The sequence below is a fragment of the Salvelinus sp. IW2-2015 genome, linkage group LG35, assembly GCF_002910315.2.
Source record: "Salvelinus sp. IW2-2015 linkage group LG35, ASM291031v2, whole genome shotgun sequence".
NCBI classification, from domain to species: domain Eukaryota; kingdom Metazoa; phylum Chordata; class Actinopteri; order Salmoniformes; family Salmonidae; genus Salvelinus; species Salvelinus sp. IW2-2015.
In genome coordinates, this window is record NC_036874.1 from 11,401,096 (window position 1) to 11,424,899 (window position 23,804).

The 23,804-nt window shown below is 40.0% G+C and overlaps 2 protein-coding genes and 1 pseudogene across 2 annotated transcripts in view; 1 reads left to right on the plus strand and 2 right to left on the minus strand.

The window, feature by feature from the left end:
* Positions 1-3,291: 3,291 nt before the first annotated feature.
* Positions 3,292-11,448, minus strand: LOC111959206 (myelin-associated glycoprotein-like). Its single transcript, XM_023980698.3, has 5 exons — positions 11,115-11,448; positions 10,485-10,805; positions 10,028-10,315; positions 8,318-8,429; positions 3,292-5,893 (listed from the first exon to the last, which is right to left on the minus strand). Exons 1-5 carry the CDS (start codon positions 11,152-11,154, stop codon positions 5,785-5,787), a joined length of 870 nt encoding a protein of 289 aa, XP_023836466.1. The 5' UTR covers positions 11,155-11,448; the 3' UTR covers positions 3,292-5,784.
* Positions 11,449-15,367: 3,919 nt separating this feature from the next.
* The window catches only part of LOC111958888 (sialic acid-binding Ig-like lectin 12), a 37,953-nt gene continuing 29,516 nt past the window's right edge, over positions 15,368-23,804 (plus strand). The window contains exon 1 of the mRNA XM_070437508.1: positions 15,368-15,455. The gene's annotated coding sequence lies outside the window, so the exon portion shown is untranslated. The remainder of the gene's footprint in view (positions 15,456-23,804) is intronic.
* Positions 18,071-23,263, minus strand: LOC111958723 (uncharacterized; annotated as a pseudogene).

Consider the following 23,804-nt stretch of genomic DNA (forward strand, 5'->3'; position numbering starts at 1 on the left):
CAAGGCCCAGAAGCGGTCCTAGACCTGTGAAAATGTCAAAAGGTGTAGGCGGATCCGCCCTAAAAGAGATTCCAGGCCTGTTTAAACTTGTTATTGAACGTTCACTTATGAAAAATGCTTTGGTATTGTATTGTTTGAAATGTTAAGATGTCATTTCTACTGTGAATGCTGAGTTGGCTTGAGAATCCCTTGTTCGAAAAGTAACAGTATGTTGTATCATTTGTTCAGAGTCTGTTTATTCAGTTGGTGTAGTATGCAATATAAATGGTTACTTACTTGAGTTCAACTGCAGAGATGTATTCAAGAAGAACGCTTAGAATATGTAACAATTTTTCTTTGTTTTTTAAAGAAGAGGGGATGTAATATTCATATGTGTAAACATAGCTTGAATTTATAATTGGATGTATTTTACCGCATTATATACTGTGCTATATTGGTTAAGACACCCAAATGGTTAGGTCATGGTCAGTTTGATCTGTTTGGCATACGTGAACATTGCCAGGTATAGCTAGCTAATAAAAGAGCTTACGTTAAGAAATATCTGTAGTACTGGCATTTTATTAATTTGACAAAGTGTGCCAAAACAAGACAGTTAGGGCACATAATCAAGCCGAGCAATGGCCATTGAAGCAAGTGCCAACTTCCCAAAAGTTCGCATCTCTACATTCCGGACCAGCAACTGGCTATTGGCGTTGTTGTGCCCAGAACTAGCTATACTGTATGTTCACCAAAACTACAGATTAACCCACAGTCGTCCTGCTGTCTTGAGATCGCTTCCATGTGCTGTAATCTCCTTTCATTTCCACGACTGTTGTTGCTGGCTGCCTCGATACTTAACAGGATATGCTAAACGCCTCATCTCCTTGTTTACATATCTTACCCTCACAATTAACACTTTATAAACCCTGCATTCTCCTCTCTCAATGTCTAATCATGTTATGCTTATATTACGAAATATGTTCTGAGGTGTCAATGGCATATGGTGGCAACGTGCGCTGTTATAACTATATTCTGAATGGGCTTTTTCTCTTTCCGTACCTTCACAGGGAGAGACGGGGATACAACTGTGGCTCTATGGCAGACCTGGAGAGCAAGAAGCCTGAACTACGCCGCCTGGAGTTTCTGGGGGGGGAGTGTGGGGGCGTCAGGGATGGGGGACCTCAGGAGGGGTATGACGGCAGCGACTACACCGAGATCAAGGCCAAATGAATCGCGATCCTTCCCTGACCCATCGTCACCGCGGGACACAGTGGCAGCCATGTTGTCGCCCCCTCCCTCACGTCATTCGCCCCCTCTTCAAACGTCTTCCCCTCTCCCCCGTGGTCACCATCACCACCCTTCACCATCACACCAAGATCCACCATCGTCTCCCACCGTCCCTGACTCATCTCAAATGACGTCCCTGTTAGTCGACCCCCAAGCCTCCAGGGGGAGCCTCAGTCACATCTCGCCACCCAGGACTGCTGGTAGCTACTTGCAGGGTCGGAACATAGCCAAGTGGACAATGTAAATAGCTATCTGTGTTATCAGCAGCTGTCGGTCTCCCAGCTCTTACTCGACTGTTCATAGCCACACAATTCCCTCACAACAGGTGCACTGTGTCTACTGTACTGTACTGTGCTGTACTGTACTATCTTAATTCAATGTTGCCATTTCCATCTCTACACCATTAATTGTTTGCATTGCTATTAAGCTTGGGACACAGCACATTTTCTGGGGCTCCCCTTCTGCATGTCACCCTATATCATACTCATAGCTGGCCTGGTTAAACCAGATTGAAAGCTGCGCTCACCACCGTTTTCCTGTGCGATTCTATTTATGCCATTATCCATGATTTAATTACTAGTATGTTGGGAATTTCTCTGTTTTGCTAAGGGTAAGTGTTAAGTTAACAATAAATGGGTTAGAATACATTTTTGGATCAATCTGGCATACATGACTCCACTGTAGCACTCGCACAGCAGGCCAAAATGTATCTCATTGAGACAATGTGTGTGTGTGTGTGTGCAAACAGTGCTGAAAGATCAGCGAACACTGATCACTGTGGCTGTTTCAAAGTATCACTTTACCTGAGACCGCCTCTCCCAAAATGTCTTCTTCAATGGTTGTGAATTGTGAAATCGAAGCCTAATCCTATAGGGTTGTATCAAATGAGGCGTTTGAGTGACACAACATTGAAGCTGATATACCAGTTGGTTGTGCTATTCAAATATACTTAATCAACTCATGTATTGTAATCTCCAAGCTCACTAATGGCATCACTAGATAACAATGACTGTTAATACAATATTAATAAGCTGCAGATGGATGGGTAAAAGGATACCAGTATACATTATGTAAATAAATACTCTGCATGACTAGTATGCTGTCAGCCATATGTGTAAATATACTACGGTATGTACAGTACATGCTCAGTATTACAACAATGATTTACACAGGCAAGTCGGATACAGGTTTGGTAACACTTTAACTGATTTCTCTGTCATAAGGGTGACGTAACGCGGTCATAACATAACACATGTCATTTTCGGTCATGAAAACTGATGTGAAAATACTGACAACCCTTTACACTGTCACGACACAAATGGTTATTTATGTAAATTAGTTGGCTAGCTGTATTCTAAGCCAATAAACTGACTGAAGCAAAGATTTGTGCCATGACAGTGTCAAGACAGCTGTCAAGCTTATGTCAGCTGTCATGACTGTTAATAACATATTTTATGTAATTGTTCTGACATGGTTTAGTCACTAGACCTAATGTCAGAGCGTTCAAGATGTGTTACCCAACATTGAGACATGCCAATATGGACATCCGTTTAGTAACACTTACTGTCGTCAGTTCTCTTGAACGCCTCATGGGGGGTTTATTTCTTTCTAAACCTGGAAACAAAATGGAGAAGCGCTGTTCATGTCTTATCTAATTTGTTTGTCACATAGTGTGTTGGAAAGCAGATTTGTACTTTCTTTATTTTGTGGTATTCATTATTGTTATTGTGATGATTTTTTTTTATATCTTTGACACAATAATTCCGATCAGAATTCTGCAATCTTTCTGCAAATTAGCACTGTTATTACTTAATGACAATATGAGCTCTATGATGATGTTTGATCATTCTCTTTATTTTACAAGTCTGTCCCGCCTCAAGCAAAGCCATCTTTCTTTGGTTCCAAWCAACAAATAAATAAAGTAAACMASAGARWRTGWSMMSMKCWSWKTWTMTMTATAKWGTGTTATCTGTTCTCTCATACCCAAAACAGTAAGGAAAATACACCCCAAATACATTCTATATCTCCATGTATTAGTAGGACTTTATTGATACAGTATGTAACAGTTATTCCTGCCACACCACCCCTCATTGTTTGCAGTAGCTACATCACACAAAGCTTTTTTTAAACAATTTCACTTGATAATATTTGCAACTGTGGTATGGAACACCGTTTGGGTCTTGGCGTGTGAAAAAAGATGCACGTCAAATAACAAATAACACTAAATAACACTAAATAAGCTTGTTGACCAATCAGGACCTGAATATGATGCACGTCACATATTAATTGAACGCGTTAAATAATTTTTTACGTAGTTATTACACATTGATTACACTATCACTCGTATTTCATATGCTATGATGCTGGTAAAGTTGTCTCGCACACCTACAGTGCTGGTCATAAAAAAAGCTAGCTAGCGCATGGATGCAAACAATGTTCTTCCCCAAAAACATAGCAAAACGACATAATCTGTTTTCAGTAGCTATAGTTAACTAGCCTACTATATAGCTAGGTGTCATCATCTAAAATAACCCTAATTTATAAGACAGTTCTTATTTGATTAATGGTGGTCGGACCCATCTATGTGAAGTTAGCCACAAGAAGGATTAGCCACAATAGTGGACTTTGGGGTTAGCCTTCAAAATAAAGGTATGTCATTGACAGTGATGCAAATGAATACAAATAGTAGAATTATACCATAATTGAATAGATGATGCTAAACGAGGTTGGAACGTTGTTATATAAAATCAACAAAAGACAATAATTTGTTAATTTGACAAAAATCTGTTGAAATCACACTGGATGTATTTATACTTTAGAATTGCATTGGTGGCATACTAAACCAAGATGGCGTAGCAGTGGGGATGTCTGTTTTGATTGTCTTGTCCCGTCGCTTGTATATATCGGTTTCTTCATATATATTTCGTATATATATTTGTATTATTATTTTTTTTACATTTGCACACACTGTACATAGATTTTTATTTATTTATTTATATTGTGTTATTGACTGTACGTTTGTTTATGTGTAACTCTGTGTTGTTGTTTTTGTCGCACTGCTTTGCTTTATCTTGGCCAGGTCGCAGTTGTAAATGAGAACTTGTTCTCAACTGGCCTACCTGGTTAAATAAAGGTGAATTAAAACTTTAAAAAAATACTTATTTCAATGTACAGCTTTACCTAAAGATTGTCGATCAATGACATGGGGTCTCAGTCTACTCAGGACATCCAGAGAACATTAGCGTCGTACTGTAGCTCTTTTTGCTGGACTCTGAAACAACTGAACTGAGACACATTTATTGTCAAGCTATGTGTATTGAACACTATTCCAGAGGAAAAACAATACTGCGTGGATGTTTTGGATTCTGATAACTCTGAGGAGGACGTTGGGAAAAAATATATTGGGTATTGAGTAGACTGTTACCTCATTTCATTGATCCCCAATCCTTAGGTAAAGTTGCACAGTGCAATATGAATGTCAATACACACAATAAGCTGACTAGGGAGGTGATTTCACAAAGTCAGTCCTGCAATAAGCGCTACAACGCTAATATTTGCGTAAACTCAACACAGTTGTGTTCTGTGGGTGTCACCGAGTAGACTGATACCTAATTTCATTGCTTCACATTCCAACCTTGTTTAACATGATCTAATCTAAATATGGCATGATTCCACCAATTGTTACCTTCTGCATCACTTTCAAAGAAAACCTTTATTTTGAAGTCACATCGCAAATTCCACTATTGTGCCTAATCTTTATTGTGGCTAGCGTCACAACACATAACCCGGTCTGGTCGAGCATAATGAAGGTAGCTGGCTGCTTATAACGTTAGCTTTGGGCAACAGGGTTTAGTCGCTGGCTATTTATTTTCATGAACTGAAGTTCAATGTCAACAGGCGAACAACAAGTGGCTACCTAGCTAATACTTATTCACAAGGATTCCTAAATCATTGCTAAGAATAATGAAAATGACTGCAGTTTCTACTGGTCATTGTTTTCAGGCTGGTTGTATTGGTGCTAGCTAGGGACCAAGCTAAAGCTAGCTAGCTAGCCCAGAAGTTGCGGTCCAACACACCATTCTTCAATTAAACTGTTATTTGACATATCAAATTAAAAGCTTATTTAATGTGTCAAATAGTGTTATTTGATGTGTATCTTTTTTGACACGCAAAGACTAAAACGGCGTTCCATACTGTGGTACCTTGATTATCTACATACTCGTTACAATACCATTTTGATTAACATAGTTGAACATGAGGAAGATAACACAAACATGTAGCTTCCTTATGTGCTTTTACAGAAAAACAGTTATATTTCTAGTTATTTTTTTGTGCATAAATCCTGAGACATTATTTAGAGAAGAGGTTGAATTCATTCACATCAAAATGTTTTCAGGGCTCAAGCAACAACAACAAAAATTATAGCAATAGAAAATAATTGAAATTAAAATAAAAGATCAAAAACAAGCCTCTGAACCAAACGCTAAAATAAAGTAGAAGTTTATCACAAGCAGAGGATCAGTGGGGATTCGGGGAGATGATGTCATATTCGGGAGACACGTCTGCCTTGTCCAATGAGATGTAGGTACTATCTTCTTCTTTAGCTCTCTTCTGTTCACCCTTTTTGCTATTTAAGTCACAAAAACATTGTTCTCTGAGATGAAGCATCTACTGTACAATATGTTGCAACCTGTTATTTAAGATTAAGATCACTTTATTGGTCAGTTGCACACAAGGTCCAACCGAAATTTGACTTCCTCTTTTAACCCAATCCCTCTGAAAGACACACATACATAACAATGTTGAAGAGGTGGGTTGCGTTTATAACTCAAAGTAGACAGCCCTCAGCCCTAAACCCTCAGCTCTTGGAGGAATCCCTGCGGCCATATTTGTCGTCGGTCCAAATGATTAGCCAAGCAAGGGAAGTTTGCAACGTAAGCCCCTCAGCCCTCATTTTTAATGGAGTTTGCGAGTGTACAATTACGTTGACTTCGGAGCCTGAAACGCCCCATAACTCAATTCGCAATGATTGTACATTCGATAAGAAAAGTCCTCAAATTTAGAATCTCAACATCAATATGGAGTCAACATACAAGTGTAAGTAAAAACGAATGTAAATAAGTTAGAAATTGTGTTACTACTGCACAAACACGTCTCATAAAAGTAATGATGTTTTTGTTTGGTTAGCTTTTGGAAATTATAGAAATATTTTTTTTTCCTTCTTCAGAAGTAATTAGGCAGGCTAATGTTAGTTAGCTAATTCATTTGCTAGCTATCATACAGTAGGTGTATATTAATAATGATATAGTTAATTTAAATAGAAATGCAATCATACTTGATTGTTGTGCATATAAAGCACCCACAAGCTACCGGTGGCAATCATCTTGGAATAAACGAGTGACAAATTTACGTGCAAGGGCTGTCCATTTAAAAATCATTCCTTCCTTCCTCGCCCCTTGCCCTGCAACTGCAAGTGTATACTAGTCAGACGTCATGATACGTCATCAGAAGTGTCCACTTAATTTGAGGGCTGAGGGGATATGGCCAGTGGTCCAAACACTTAAAAGACAAACCCTATCCCCTCAGCCCTCAAATTAATTTGTCACTCGTTTGTCCTGCGATGATTGTGTTTTCAGCCATCGGTAGCTTGTAGGTGCTTTACTGTATATGCGCTACAGTCAATTATGAGTGCATGTCTACTTATATTAAATATATAATTATTAAATGACGCCTACTGTATGATAGCTAGAAAATTAATTAGCCTAGCTGGATTTATCTAACTAACGCTGCCTGGCTGGAACTTCTGATGAAGGAAAATGTTTTTTTTCCCCTCCAATTTCCAAAAGATAACCAAACAAAAACATATTTAATTTTTATGAGACGTGTTTGTGCTGTCATGTGCATTAGTAGCACAATTTCTAACTTATTTGCTTTTCTTTTTACTTAGATTTACATATTGATTTCTACATTTATGTTGTTTTTAAGTTTTCGCTGATTTTTCTTAGGGGATGTACAGTCATCGCAAATTCAATTATGGAAAGTTTCAGGCCCCGGAGTGAACATAATTATACACTCTCAAAGCCGACCAAAAACTAGGGCTGAGGGGCTTACAAACTTCCCTTGCTTAGCTAATCATTTGGACCTCCCTCCAAGACAGCAACGGGGATTCCCTCAAGGGCACAAGGAGAGGGAAAGTGGACGAGGATGTGTCTTAAGTGTTTGTATTGCAGCATGGGGGGGTTGCTGCACGGGGCGGCAGGTTGACGTTTATTGTCATGAATCTTGATCTGGAGGCAGAACGGAGCGAATTCCGCTAGATGGGTCAGTTGCAAAGATTTCTGTTCTTAATTTAAGGTTAGGGTAAGACATTAGGGTTAGCTGTGTGCTTAAGGTTAGGGTTAATTCGGTTTAAAAACAGATTGTATGACTTTGTGGCTGTGTCAGCTAGTGACTACTCTGCAGAGCTGCCTCCAGAACGAGATTCATGACGAAAAACACTAACCTTCCTCTGGGTGTACGGGGAGCTGTTGTGGGGCAATTTAAGGGCAAGGGTGAGTGACGGGACAAGGACATCCCTGCCAGCCAAACCCCTAACCCAGACGACGCTGGCCCAATTGTGCACTGCCCCATGGGTCTCCCGGTCACAGCCGGCTGCGCCAGAGCCTGCACTTGAACCCAGAATCTCTAGTGGCACAACTAATACTGCGATGTAGTGCCTTAGACCACTGCGCCACTCGAGAGGATTTGAGCAATTACATTTACTTTTGACACTTAAGTTTATTTTAAACCAAATACTTTTAGACTTTTACTCAAGTAGTATTTTACTAGGTAACTTTTACTTGAGTCATTTTCTATGAAGGTATCTTTACTTTTACTCAAGTATGAGATTTTACATTTTCCAACACTGAATTTACCTCGCTCAGACAGTCTTACCTTGCATAACTTTTTGATAAAAAAAAGCTCAATATAACAATGATAAGCATTTTATGGCACCTGAACTTATGCCATATGTCCTCATGTATGAAACTGTGGAATTGTAATGTTTTCTTACCATCTACAAGCGCTGGTCAGATAGACAAGGAGGGCCACATTAAGGCTAAGGGACAAGCCAACGATTATCCAGGGAATGACTGCAACATCCCTCTTCTCTGACCCAGGGATATCTATGGAAAGTGATACAAATTCATTGGTTCGAAAACACTTTGTTTAATTGATCCAACACTATTCTACTTTAGCTCTACTCTTTACCCCACTAGCTAGGTTTTCATCCAATTGGCGACAGATTTTCATGCAGAATAAAATTTCCAGCAAACGCGGTGCACACACAAAAAAAAAATCACTTAAGTTGTCATTTACCTAATAACTTTAGCGATAGTTTTGTCACAAAAACTGTGCGGTAAATAGAAAATGTGCCTAATCTGATTTTGGCACATGCATAAAGGCTAACAGCTTGCAGATACAGTGCGGGTAGGCTGTGCTGGTTGGCTAGTCTAATGTTAAATGATGAAATTAATATGGATAGGAGCGAGAATATTTCTCTTTGTCAAATGGCAGTCAAGCAACGATCATGTCATCAGAATAAGACCCTCGATATTTATTTCAAAGTAGCATCAAGATAACCGTGCACTATCACCACCCTGTGAAGTTCATCATTGATTTAATTTGTAGCCTAATAAACTGCATGGTTTCCCGAATCGTAGTGGACCACACACCATATCATTGCTTGACTCCAAGTTTATACCTCGATACTATGGTGGTTATTTCAATATTTACGCATAAAGGCGTTTCCACTGCCATTTCTCGCATAGATATACCACCATGTCAAACAAACAAATGATCTGTCTGCATTTTTAAAATTGTATCGAAACTTCCTGCTTCCATCACAGATGTCATACTTTTTTTTATACGGTATGACTTTACTATCATAAAAATTGTGGATGGAAATGTGGTATTTGACATACACTACATGACCAAAAGTAAGTGGACACCTGCTCATCAAACATCTCATTCCAAAATCAGGGGCTTTAATATGGAGTTGGTCCCCCCTTTGCTGCTATAACAGCCTCCACTCTTTTGTAAAGGCTTTCCACTAGATGTTGGAACATTGCTGCGAGGACATACTTCCATTCAGCCACAAGAGCATTAGTGAGGTCGAGCACTGATGTTGGGCGATTAGGCTTCGTTCGCAATCGGTGTTCCAATTCATCCCAAAGATGTTCGATGGGGTTGAGGTCAGGGCTCAGTGCAGGCCAGTCAAGTTCTTCCACACCGATCTCAACAAATCATTTCTGTATGGACTTCGCTTTGTGCACTGGGGCAGTGTCATGCTGAAACAGGAAAGGGCCTTCCCCAAACTGTTGCCACAAAATTGGAAGCACAGAATCATCTAGAATGTCATTGTATGCTGTAGCGTTAAGATTTCCCTTCACTGAAACTAAGGGGCCTAGCCCAAACCATAAAACAATGTGCTTTATAAAGAGGTGATCATGAAACTATAGAGTATAAACAAGATATAATGAGTAGTCGCCAATTTATTACAAACATTGTTGAAGAAAAGTTGAAAATTAAATCACACTGCCACATTATAATGAGATGAATGGTGAATTTTGCACTTAACACAACTTTTGCACGGTGAAAATGTCGTCCTCTATGTCGGTGTGATTTGAGCAGAAATTAATGGGTGATTCTTCTTCACTCAAATTGTAAAATGTAACACGAGTCCTATACGTACATACATAGGATGTTAAACTGAAGAACTTACGTGTCAGGCTCCCTTCAGCTTGGTGTAGTATGGGGAACTCCATCTCGTTCTGGCCAATTACATTCCTGCTGACACACTCCACGCTGCTGTTCTGGTATTCTGAGGCAGACATGGTGATGGTGCTGTTCACGGTTTGGTCACTCCTGGAGACGATGACACTGTAACTAATATAGACCCCTAACATTGGCCAAGCAATCACTGGTAAGGGAACCCCCTGACTGACACAAACACATGTCAGGACCTCTGCTTGGACCACACACAGAGAGCCATTCAGGAACTTGGGACGGTCTAGGGAAGACAAATAAATCGTTTTTACATTCATCATGATATACAGTATATAGTTTTTACAGCATCATGAGATATGGCTTTTTTACCTAACAGAGACTCTTTAAGAATAAGTAAGTACTGTACTGAATTTTGATAATGAGGGAATTCTCTGAAAAGTGAGTGTACTTACATTTTACTGTTAAAGTCACTGTTTTCTCCACTGTAATGTTGACGTTGCTGTAGAAGCCGATACATGTGAGGTTGATGTTGTGATGTTCGGATTTAGGTTTGAAAAATAACCTTTTCACACTGATTCCATTCTCTGCTTTTGATTGAGGTATTATCCCCAAGATGCCTAAGTTCCTTGTCCCTCTCCAGGCTATTCCAACAAAATCTTCTTCTGGTCTTTGCAGGCAGAGGTCATTTAGTGAATATACTTTGCAGGTCAGTGTGGCCCACTCTCCCTCTGTGAGAGGGGGTGTCTCCACAGTGGGCTTCTTCTGGGTTAGAGCTAAACAGAATTTGCCAAAGTTGGATCACTTTGACAATTCATTTTTCAAGCATTTTAATTCAGATTATGCTGTGATGTGAAATACATGATTATCATGGTTGGTAGTTCTGAATCAGTGACAACATATGCTGCAATTCAACATTATTAGAATTCAGAGTGTGTAGGCTACATTTATTCTTACTTGGACACATAAGGTGACATTTTCATCAGGCAAAGACGTGTTAAAAAATACAGTAATACTCATTATAATCTGCAGCGTGATTTAAGAGAATGAAAGTAGTATATTTGTTGACGTGGTTTCTTACGTACCAGACACTGAGACTCGTACCCTCTCAGGAAAAACATACATTTGATCATCTCCCCATGGTAACTTGAATCTATACTCGCTTTCTCCTTCTTGCAGGTCTTCGAGGAAAAAGCTGCAAGACCTTTCAGGACCTTTCAGGATCTGCCAATCAACACCACACACCTCTGCATCTTTTTCAAATACAGGTGTAAGTGGATCTCCTTTGAACCAGACTCTTCGTACGTATTCAGTAATGTTGCCTGGGTATGTGAATTTACATGATATAGGAATGCACCGTCCAGCCTCTACTGTAACGTCTTGGGTCACTGTGATGGAGAAGTTTCTACCTGTCTCACGAGGCTCTATTAAAAAATGTACAGATTAGTAATACATATACATTTGACAAGACAATGCTTACAAAGAGAGTCATCTTATTCCAAAACATGTTACTTGACTATTTTGTCAAGTCATAGAGCGTTATACTGTACCTATGCACTGACTACAGCTTGCTGTTATGACCCAGCAGATAGCAACAGTGCAGATCTCAACCAGCATCTTCTGTTATCACAAGACATAAAAAATCAAAGTTTATGAGATACAAATCTATGCTGTAATAGAGAATATACCATTTGTTTCCCTAAACAGCTAGCCAAATGCACAAACGATTCATCACTTCATAATATGCTGATAAATGACTCTTGTTTATATTGTTATAAATCAACTTACCACTCTCTACTGTGTACCAGCCATCTCCCTGTCTCACTTAGGTCTCACCGTTCGGTTGAGATCTTGTTCTCTGATACTTGTGAGCACAATTACAGATATATATCTAAATATTTTCTGTCATTTCTGGCTGCGGGAAATGTAAAAATATCTGTAGAGGCCAGAGTTGAGGGTCAGTATCTGTCTTTAGTTCCCCCTTTTCACAACCTAGTTTTGTGTTGAGACAATATAAACTGTTGCACAGTACAACACTGTGTTAATGTCAGCACAATTAGGAACAGCTGTAGATTATACTAAAGTCAGCATAGTAACCTAAAATACTGCATTGACATTCAGTCCCTTGGTATACTTGTTTGTTTAGTCTTTGAACTAATGCATGAGGGCAGTTCATATTTCAGATTAAAATAACTGTGCATATGGTTCACATTGGTCAGTTACTTTATCCTGGGATTGCATTCCACACATCTTAACACTTCAGTTTTTAATGCATCTCAATGAATTACAAAAACAACAAATATCAAACCAAAAGTCATTGGTAGAGCTTACACTACTTCAATATTTTATGCTGCTGGTTAATCTTTACTAATAGTTCACTAACATCTGACTCAACCGATATCTTTGGCCCCGTACACACTTAGGTTGTACAACTGATGTACATGGTTTGACACCATGGTTGTGATAGATTATATTTTTGTGATACAATAAAGAGTTCCAACGCTTATGTAACTATATTTGTGCGGAAAACCCCAGTTTTATCACAATGATTGTGCCAAATGCATCAGTTGAGTATGTTTAACTTAGTTGTTAACCCACTTAGGTTTACCCTAAATTTCATTTCAATTCCATTCAGTTTGACAATGACTTACAATGGCTAGAATAATTCYACAAGGCTTTTAGTTTAGGTACCAACTGTGTGAGTATCTGTAGTTTGGTGCATACTGATGAGATACTTTAGAAGGCATTTGCAGGAGTAACCAACAGGTTGAGGCTCATGCCACCAGAATTCAGCCCAAATTAAGTAATATCTAGAATCCCTTATAAAAGTCACAATAGCAGGTATTGTAAAGACAGTTTGCTATACTGTCCCTGCTGCAGCATGAGGCCTGCTCAGGAGACCTGTACTTTACACCCTTTTTCAACAGCAGCAACACATATATTTCAGGGAACATGGTGTAGAGTTTAAACGAAAGTATTTAGGAGAAGTAAAACCCCACCTAACAAATATAGCAAGACCATAGCACTTCACCACCAGTCGTCAACGTGGTGAAGAGGAACTTAACTAGGCCCACAGAGTGTTGTAAGGGTTGGTCAAACTCTGTGAAGATGCACTAACAGGTCTGGTTCAAAGACAATAAAAATGTAATGGGAAACTGAGTTGAAGTCCAAGAAGGGATGACTTTTACGGTAATATTGTTTTTAGAGGAATTGCAGTAATGGTCAAATCTTTTTTTAACATTTAAAAAATAATGCAACTGTGAAAGAGGAATCATCACTCTCAAATGTGGGTCTGATATAAATGTATAAGTGAATGATTGTGGAGAAAAAAAATCTAATATGTTCCTGATTTTGAATAAGCTATGAAATCATCACAAAATACACTATATTTCAAAAGTATGTCGAAACCCCTTCAAATTAGTGGATTCGGCTATTTCAGCCACACCTGTTTCTGACAGATGTATAAAATTGAGCATACAGTCATGCATTCTCCATAGACAAACACTGGCAGCAGAATGGCCTAACTGAAGAGCTGAGTGACTTTCAACGTGGCACCGTCATAGTTTCATATTTCCAACAAGTCATTTCCTCAAATTTCTGCCCTGCTAGAGCGCCCTGTCGACTGTAAGTGCGTATGTAAGTGGAATGTCTAGAGAACATGGCTCAGCCGCAAATTGGAGGCTGTAGCGCCTTAAAAATTGTCTGTCCTCGGATGCAACACTCACTACCGAGTTCCAAACTGCCTCAGAAAGCAGCTCAGCACAAGAACTGTTCATCGGGAGCTTCATGAAATGGGTTTCCATGGCCAAGCAGCCGACACAAGCCTAAAATCACCATGTGCAATGCCAAGAGTCGGTTGGAGTGGCGTAAAGCTCGCCACCATTGGACTCTGAAGCAGTGGAAACGCTTTCTCGGGAGTAATGAATCATGCTTCACCATCTGGTAGTCCGACGGACTATCTGGGTTTGGCGGATGCCACTAGACGCTACCTGCCCCATTGCATAATGCCAACTGTAAAGTTTGGTGAGGACAAATAATGGCCTGGGGCTGTTTTCATTGTTCGGGCCATGCCCCTTAGCCTCAGTGAAGGAAAAGCTTAACGTACAGCATACAATGACATCTAGATAATTCTGTGCATCCAACTTTGTGGAAAACAGTTTGGGGAAGGCCCTTTCCTTCTCAGCATGACAATGCCCTCATCACCACGAGAGGTCCGTACAGAAATGGTTTGTCAGATCAGGGTGGAAATACTTGACTGGCCTGCACAGAGCCCTGACCTCAACCCCATCGAAACAACATTTGGGATGAATTAGAATGCGACTGCGAGCCAGGCCTAATCGACCAACATCAGTGCCCGACCTCACTAATGTGGTCTTGAGCAAGTCCCAGAAGCAATGACCCAACATCTAGTGGAAAGCCTTCCCAGAAGACGGGAGCCTTTATAGCAGCAAAGGGGGACCAACTCCATATCAATGCCCAGGATTTTGGAATGAGATGTTCGACGGACAGGTGTCCACATACTTTTGGTCATGTAGTGTATATTGAATACAACCAGTAGCGCTAACGTTAATAATGAACGGAATACATAGTCAGTTGCGGAACTGAATGCATTCAACCAAAATCTGTCTTCTGCATTAAACTCCCCTTCGCAGGTTTTTTCACTTTGGCTGCTTGGTTAATCAAACTAGCAACTTTTCAGCTACTGCCTCAACGCTTTTAAACTCTAGGCTACCTGTCGCTCATAATAAATGCATTCAGCATGCTTGTGAGTTACTTAAGAATATGTCAGCGAATGTGTTTTTAACGCATATAAAAGGAAGTACCCTTTTTGCAGCAGATCTTGCATATCGAGAAATGACTTCATCTTTCAGACCACAGAGGGGTAAAAAAGAGAGAGAATATTGCAAGCGTATCTCTATCCAATGCAAGGCATTTTCCATATTATTCACATGTACTTGTTTACAAACGGCCAATCTTGAAATATGTACACATTTTCTTGTATAAATCTGTCTTATAGAAAGATAAAACTTGCATGTAAATATAAAAAGGCATGGTATTGCGTGTTGTGGGATTGCAGTCTGTGGGTCAGTTGTTGAGTACGGTGCTTGCAATGCCCTGGTTGTGGGTTTGGTTCCACGGGGACCAATACAGGAAAAAGTACAAAAATGTATTGACTCACTACTGTAAGTTCTCTCGGGATATGAGTGTCTGCTAAATGACTTAAATGTTAACCAAGTTGGTTTGATGGGTAGGTTGATTTAGGTCTATATACAGTATGGCTGGTGCGGTATACAGTACAGAGGACTTCCTGGATTGCAGCACCAGGTCAGAGAGAGGTAACAGACTGGGGACATGAAGTGACAGTTTCACACCCATCAGAGACACACAGGGCTTCTGATCAACAGGAGGAGAGAGCACACAGAGAGGTAATTGGCTGATTCAGATCTAAACTTTCTGCATTGGACAAAAGACAAGCTATTGAACCATTATATAGTTTTGTTTTGTTACATTGAATGACTGTTAAAACTTGATTATGACTACTTAATGTAATGGTTAATTTTCTATTAACCTTTAGGGCATTACAACACATTGCTTTCAAAAAGGCTTTATATACAGTTTGAATCGGAAGTTTACATACACCATAGCCAAATACATTTAAACTCAGTTTTTTCACAATTCCTGACATTTAATCATAGTACAAATTTCCATGTCTTAGGTCAGTTAGGATCACCACACTTCATTTTAAGATGTGAAATGTCACAATAATAGCAGAGAGAATGATTTATTTCAGCTTTTATTTCTTTCATCACATTCCCAATGGGTCAGAAGTTAACATACACTGATTAATATTTGGTAGCATGGCCTTTAAATTGTTAACTTAGGTCAAACCTTTCGGGTAGCCTTCCACAAGCTTCCCACAATAAGTTGGGTGAATTTTGCCCATTCCTCCTGACAGAGATGATGTAACTGAGTCAGGTTTGTAGGCCTCCATGCTCGCACATGCTTTTTCAGTTCTGCCACACCAATTTTCTAAGAATTGAGGTCAGGGTTTGTGATGGCCACTCCAATACCTTGACTTTGTTGTCCTTAAGCCATTTTGCCACAACTTTGGAAGTATGCTGGTCATTATTCCATTTGGAAGCCCCGTTTGCGACCAAGCTTTAACTTCCTGACTGATGTCTTGAGATGTTGCTTCAATATAACCACATTATTTTCCCTCCTCGTGGTGCCATCTATTTTGTGAAGTGCACCAGTCCCTCCTGCAGCAAAGCACCCCCACAACATGATGTTGCCACCCCCGTGCTTCACGTTTGGGATGGTGTTCTTCAGCTTGCAAACATACCCCTTTTTCCTCCAAACATAACGATGGTCATTATGGCCAAACAGTTCTATTTTTGTTTCATCAGACCAGAGGACATTTCTCCAAAAGTACAATCTCTGTCCCCATGTGCAGTTGCAAACCGTAGTCTGGCTTTTTTTTATTAAACTCTTATGGCTGCAATCCCGTTAATGGGATGATATGACAACAGCCAGTGAAAGTGCAGGGCGYCAAATTCAAACAACAGAAATCTCATAATTAAAATTCCTCAAACACACATGTATCTTATTCCATTTTAAATGTAATCTCGTTGTTAATCCCACCAAAATGTCCCATTTCAAATAGGCTTTTCAGCGAAAGCACCACAAACGATTATTTTACATTACATTCACTTCCACAAGAAATGTTTGTTTTGTTCGGTAATGTCCATAATTAATGTCCAAATAGCTATTTTTGTTAGCGTGTTTGGTAAACAAATCCAACGTAAGGAAGCGCGCTCACTAAAAGCTGACGAAATGTCCAAAAGTTCCGTAACAGTCAGTAGAAACATGTCAAACGATGTATTGAATCAATCTTTAGAATATTTTTAACATAAATTTGAATAACGTTCCAACCGGAGAATTACATTGACTTCAGATGAGCGATGGAACAGAGCTCCCTCTCATGTGAACGCTCATGGTCAGAGCATGGTCAGGTCATGGCAGACCTGACTAATTACCCTCTCATTCGGCCCCCCTTCCCAGTAGAGGCATCAGACAAGGTTCTACAGACTGTTGACATCTAGTGGAAGCAGTAGGAAGTGCAAACTCATCCATATCTCGCTGTGAATTCAATAGGATATTGGTTGAAAATCGACCAGCCTCAGAATTCCCACTTCCTGTTTGGATTTTTGCTCAGGTTTTGCCTGCCATATGAATTCTGTTATACTCACAGACATCATTCAAACAGTTTTAGAAACTTCAGAGTGTTTTCTATCCAATACAAATAATAATATGCATATATTAGCAACTGGGACTGAGGAGCAGGCAGTTTACTATGGGCACCTCTGTGCACCTTTCATCCAAGCTACTCAATACTGCCCCTGCAGCCATAAGAAGTTATGGCAGTTTTGGAGCAGTGGCTTCTTCCTTGGAGCAGCGGCAGCCTTTCAGATTATGTCGATATAGGACTTGTTTTACTTTGGATATAGATACTTTTGTACCTGTTTTCTTCCAGCATCTTCACAAGGTAATTTGCTGTTGTTCTGGGATTGATTTGCACTTTTTTGCACCAAAGTACATTAATCTCTAGGAGACAGAACGCGTATCCTTCCTGAGCGGAATGACGGCTGCGTGGTCCCATGGTGTTTATACTTGTGTACTATTGTTTGTACAGATGAACGTGGTACATTCAGGCGTTTGGAAATTGCTCCCAAGGATGAACCAGCCTTATGTTGTCAACGATCTAAGTGAACCTGTCTCTACCATTCCAAACCACATCTTTGTCAGTCCTTCCTCATGGTGACAAAACAGAATTATTACAGAAGTCAAATGACACTTCCTTGAAAAACATTACCAAAACTTGCTTCTATGTACAACTAGAAAATATTTCTTTATTGAAATTGTACAACCACCAGGAACATACAGTACCAGCTGGACACAGGGCTGTAAAATAGAGCATTTACCAAAATATTAACTACTGTAGTTTCAGTTGAACAAAAGTCTCAGTATCATCATAAAACTTTCAATCTGGATTCAGAAACTGAATATAAGAACCCATGGCTGTATAATACTGTGGGCCATCCCCCACGTTTCTAGCAAAAATTGCTTTGTCACTCACCACCACCCATAATAGCCTTGACGTTGGAGTAAAGCGCTGTATCCTCATCTGTCTCTGCTGCTGGCTTACTGTTCTCTTTCTCCTCCCTTCCCCATATTCACACCAACTCCCCTCTCCTCCATCTTCATCCCCTTCTTTCTTCTTCTCTCTTTTGATTTTGGCGTAGTCTGACTCTGTGGTAGTGGTCTTCTTCTCTGCCTCCTCAGGAGTCTTCTTCTTCAGCAGGGAGTAGTTGATTCTGGCGTAGTCCACTTCATTTAGTTCTTCCCCCGTGGCAAACTTTCCCGCGGCTCCACTGGTCTGGGGCCCCCCATTTTCAGCTCTCTCCCTCAGCTCCAACTGCAGAGGGGTCTCTTCGCCATCCACAGCCTGTCCTGCATTCGTCTATGGAGTAGATGACAAAGTACTGTGTTAGGAGTCTTTTGTTAGCTTGGTGATGTTACGGCTGTCGTCGGAATTTGACCAAGGTGCAGCGTGGTAGGCGTACATTTTGAATTTATTAAATGAACACCAATAAAACAAGAAGAATAAACGACACGTAAAGTATTGTAGCGCTAAACCAGCAACTAACAAAAACAAGATCCCATAACAGAAAGTGGGAAAAAGGGCTGCCTAAGTATGATTCCCAATCAAGAGACAACGATAGACAGCTGCCTCTGATTGGGAACCATACTCGGCCAAAAACGAAATAGACAACATAGAATGCCCACCCCAAATCACACCCTGACCTAACCAAATAGAGAAAATAAAACGGCTCTCTAAGGTCAGGGCGTGACAGGTGGTCTCAGATCTGTTTATGCTGTCTTATCAACTCATATTGGCATGTCAATGCTAACTAAATGTTGGTAAAGCTGAATAAAGAAAGAAACTGGTACTGCACCTGTTGGTCTTCACATGTCACCATCTCCAGGTTCATGAAAGGGCTTTTGGAGTCCTTGGGATCCTCTCTTTTTGCCTGAGGAAATATTGCAAATGAAATTTATCTAACTGTATCTTGAATTGTGTGTAACAGTGATAACACCAAGTAAAACTGAAATGATAACTTAAAACACAAAATATAAAATATCCATTAACAAACGACTTATAGCTTAGACTAATTTCCACTTCCTGAACACATACTACTTAAATAAAAACATAGCCTTTTCTTAGTAAAAATGAAATAAATACATTTGTCTTTCCACCATATAGTCAGACACATTCTTATTCACAGGCTTGTACACAGCACAGAGGTTGTAGTAGCATTTTAGCAGTGCAGGAGATGCTGATATGGAACATGGGATCAACAATCAATATAATAAAATATACAAAAACATTACATCAAATAATAACTGAAAGTCAAGTGCGGTTGCATATGAGTATATTAGCAAGCACGCCCATTTACATTATGGGTGCAAGGCGTTGGTGCATTCGACAACGTATCTGATTCTCTTGATAGTAATATGATTTCTAAAGACAATCTGCAATTGATTTTAAAAACAACACTCAGTTAACACTAACTCTACATAACTAATAGAATGCATGTACCTTTTACATTTCCCTTTCAAACACAGGAAGATACAACAGATGGTGGCTGAGAGGGCTGCACCAATCACAAATGCAGTAATCAGTTTTAGGTCCGACAGCATAGCTATAATGCCTTCCCATTCCTTCTCTAAAAAGAGAACAGCAAATCAAATCACATTTTATTTGTCACATACACATGGTTAGCAGATGTTAATGCGAGTGTAGCGAAATGCTTTGTGCTTCTAGTTTCGATCGTGCAGTAATAACCAACGAGTAATCTAACCTAACAATTTCACAACAGCTACCTTATACACACAAGTGTAAAGGGATGAAGAATATGTACATAAAGATATATGAACGAGTGATGGTACAGAACGGCATAGGCAAGATGCAGTAGATGGGTATCGAGTACAGTATATACATATGAGATGAGTAATGTAGGGTTATGTAAACAAAGTGGCATAGTTTAAAGTGGCTAGTGATACATGTATTACATAAAGACGCAGTAGATGATATAGAGTACAGTATATACATATCATATGAGATGAGTAATGTAGGGTATGTAAACATTATATTAAGTAGCATTGTTTAAAGTGGTAATGATATATTTTTACATCAATTTCCAACTCTGAATGGAAAGTGGCTCACATTACTTCATATCCCCTGGAAGAAAATATTAATTTCTCTAAGCCAAAATGTACATAACATCATCATAATTGCAAAACAGTGGGTGGGAATGGGAAGCTGTGACTCTCTAACCAAGTAACTTGACTTATATATTACCTCCTTGCTTTTCTTGGCTCTTATTTTGCGTGACCTGCAGCTCCTCTCTCACTACACACACAACATTTCTGCTGACACATTCCACAATGGTGTTGTTGTGGTTTCTACAGGCAGGCTGATAGTGCAGTTCACTGAGGAACCCAACACTGACGTAGTGGGGCTGCACCTCTCTGTGTTGACTCCAGCAGTGGCCAATATATGAGGGGTAAGGGAACCCCCTGACTGACACACACAACAGGTCATGACCTCTGCCTGGTCACAACACCCAGAGCCAGGAAGAATCACAGGAAGGTCTGGAAAAAGACAGTGAAGAGAGAGATATCAGTGATAGATTGATGCTAAAAACATGCCAGAGTAATTCCAGATCATAAAATAGGACATGAGTTTGTATATTTCAGTCCAGTTTGTACTTACACATCACAGTGACAACAATGGAAGCTGTCAAAGTCCTGTTAAGGTGTTGAACTGTACACACATACTCCCCAGCAGTTCTCTTGTCACGTTGGAGATGGTGAGAGCAGCATTTTCCGTGAAATTCTGAAGTGGGGCACTTGTCCCGTTCTTACTCCAAGTGATGTCAGATGGAGGGTAACTGTTAACACTGCAGGTCAGATCCAGGGTACCTTCCTTGTTCACCTTTTCATTCAGTTATTTGGGGGTCTTTCACATCTTTAAGTGCAAAGAGTTTCTAATTGTACACATTTATTTTTAAACATACACTAAATTCAGACTATGTTGGTTGAGGGACTAATAGCAATGGATCGTGATTAAAAAGGAAAAGGTCAAAGCCATGACATAACTGCAGGTGGAGCCTTCATACTGTATAATTTGCTTATTATCAAGGTTATTCCTAGGTTTCAAAGATTCTCTGGAATAAGGTGTTTCATGTAAAATGTAGGATAGGTGGTACTCACATGTCACATTCAAAAGTTACTGTCTCTTCAATTTGATATTTTTTCTGGAAGGTTACTTGACACGTAACCATCATGTTGTGGTGTTCAGCTGAGGGGGTAAAGGTCAACGTTGAGAAGTGGTTTGTTGTCACATGGGTCAGGTCCTCTCTAATCTGTATGGTGGTGTTGTCTCTGAGCTCAGTGATGTTGTCTCCTGTTCCTCTCCATGTCCATGTGATGTGAGGAGGAGTTCCAGAGCAGATCCCGGGGCGGTGCAGGTCAGAGTAGCTGGTTCCCTCTGTCAGAGGAGGAGTCAACACTGAGGCTTCTGGGTCAGAGCTGGAGGCAGGAAATACAAACACAGAAGTGAGTTTTACACCTGTGTACAAAACAGCAGTGACACATAATCAGCCGTAGGAGAGCAGCATGCATGTGATGACTCTGAATGGGAGTTTTTCCCAGTAAATGTCCTCTTATGATAGAACTTTATAATAAGGGAGACCTGAGGGGAACTTGACACGTATGTACTGTATACAATTAACTACAATAATAGGTTGTCACTGTAACTGGTAATAATAGTCATAGTACCGCTCACTGTGATTTTCACTTTCTTCGAGTATGTATATGAACTTGGCAGTCTGAATTGATACTCTCCAGCATCATTCTTCTTGATGTCGTTGATGATCACACTACAGTTCTTCTTTGTCAGATCAGTCTCCAGTAGAGACACTCTCTGTTTAAAATCCTCCTGAGCTTTATGGGGAGTTTCAGAGTGGAAAATTATGTTTTCATCCTTATCACATCTGCCATTTGTAGGGCACTTGAACCATATTGCAGTGGTAGGCTTGATGTCATCAAGGGTGAGTGAAAGTACATGAAATAACAGCACATAGTCCCTTCTCTGCTGTTATTTCTGCTGGACTGAAGGTGATGGTCCAGGGTGATGCTGTTGCTGGTGGTTGTTGCTGTCCTGATGGAGGGAAATGAATACAGTTATGAGTAATACAGAAAGCACTTGGATACTACTTCACTTGTTCGTAAACCTTTTTTATGAGATAGTGTCTACTGAGATATTTGCCAAACACTACTACTACCACATCTACTTATGATTATCATATCAACATTAGTTGTGATAAAAGGGACCTTACCGTTGCATGTGGCTCTCTCTGTCAGAGAGAGAAGTAGAGCTGCCGAGATGAGGACCCACATCCTGCCTCCACTCCTTGATGAATCAATCACAGTACCGGGGTCTCTTTCCTCTTTCTCTTATTGTCACTATCTCTGTCGGTGTCCACTGGTCTGGAGCACAGGTGTGAAATAGAATATGAAAATGGTGTTGTGATATTAACAACACATAGCAATACACATCCGATATTAATGTTTCATTACATCTTTATGAGTGCTACAGTGTCATTCATAACAACCGTCTTATAGCATGTTTATTCAACTAAGACATATTTTGCTGTAATGCCTAGAGAGTATGTCAAAGAAAAATGTATGGTCTCAGTGTCACGACTTCCACCGAAGGTGGCTCCCTGCCTGTTCTAGCGGCGCTCGGCGGTCGTTGGCGGTCTACTAGCTGCCACACCGATCCCTTTTCCTATTCTGTTTGTTATGTCTTATTGGTTGCACTGTTTCTTGTTTTGAGTTTTGTTTCAGGGCTATTTAAGCCGTTTAGGCCCGCCTGCTTTTGTGCGGGCTTGTTCTCTGTTTGTCTATGTTGGTTGCGTGTTATGTTCACTGACTGTTTGGTGTCCAGTTTTGGGTTGGACATATTTATTTTCGCCTGTCGTTTTTGGCGTTACTTTTGGATACCGTAATAAAGTTTGTTTTTCCCCTTATCGTCTGCTCTCTGCGCCTGACTCGCCACACCACTCCTAGCTGTGTGACACTCAGTTCCTATGACCACCTTCTTCATAATGCATTCCAAGCACATTTATAACTCCTTATGAGTGACTCCTTATAAAACATTATAATGCCCAGCATAAGCGTTAATAACTGCTCCAAAATATCTTTAACTGCATTCATAAATCTTTATGCATAAGCTACAGTCGAAGTCTGAAGTTTACACACACTTAGGTTGGAGTCATTAAAATTGTTTTTCAACCACTCCACAAATTTCTTGTTAACAAACTATAGTTTTGGCAAGTCGTTTAGGACATCTACTTTGTGGATGACAAAGTAATCTTTCCAACAATGTTTACAGACAGATTATTTCACTTACTTCACCTATCACAATTCCACTGGGAAAGAAGTTTACATACACTAAGTTGACTGGGCCTTTAAACAGCTTGGAAAATTCCAGAAAATGATGTATGGCTTTAGAAGCTTCTGATAGGCTGATTGACATCGTTTTAGTCAATTGGAGTTGGATGTATTTCCAGGCCTACCTTCAAACTCAGTGCCTCTGTGTTGACATCATGGAAAATCAAAAGAAATCAGCCAAGACCTCCACAAGT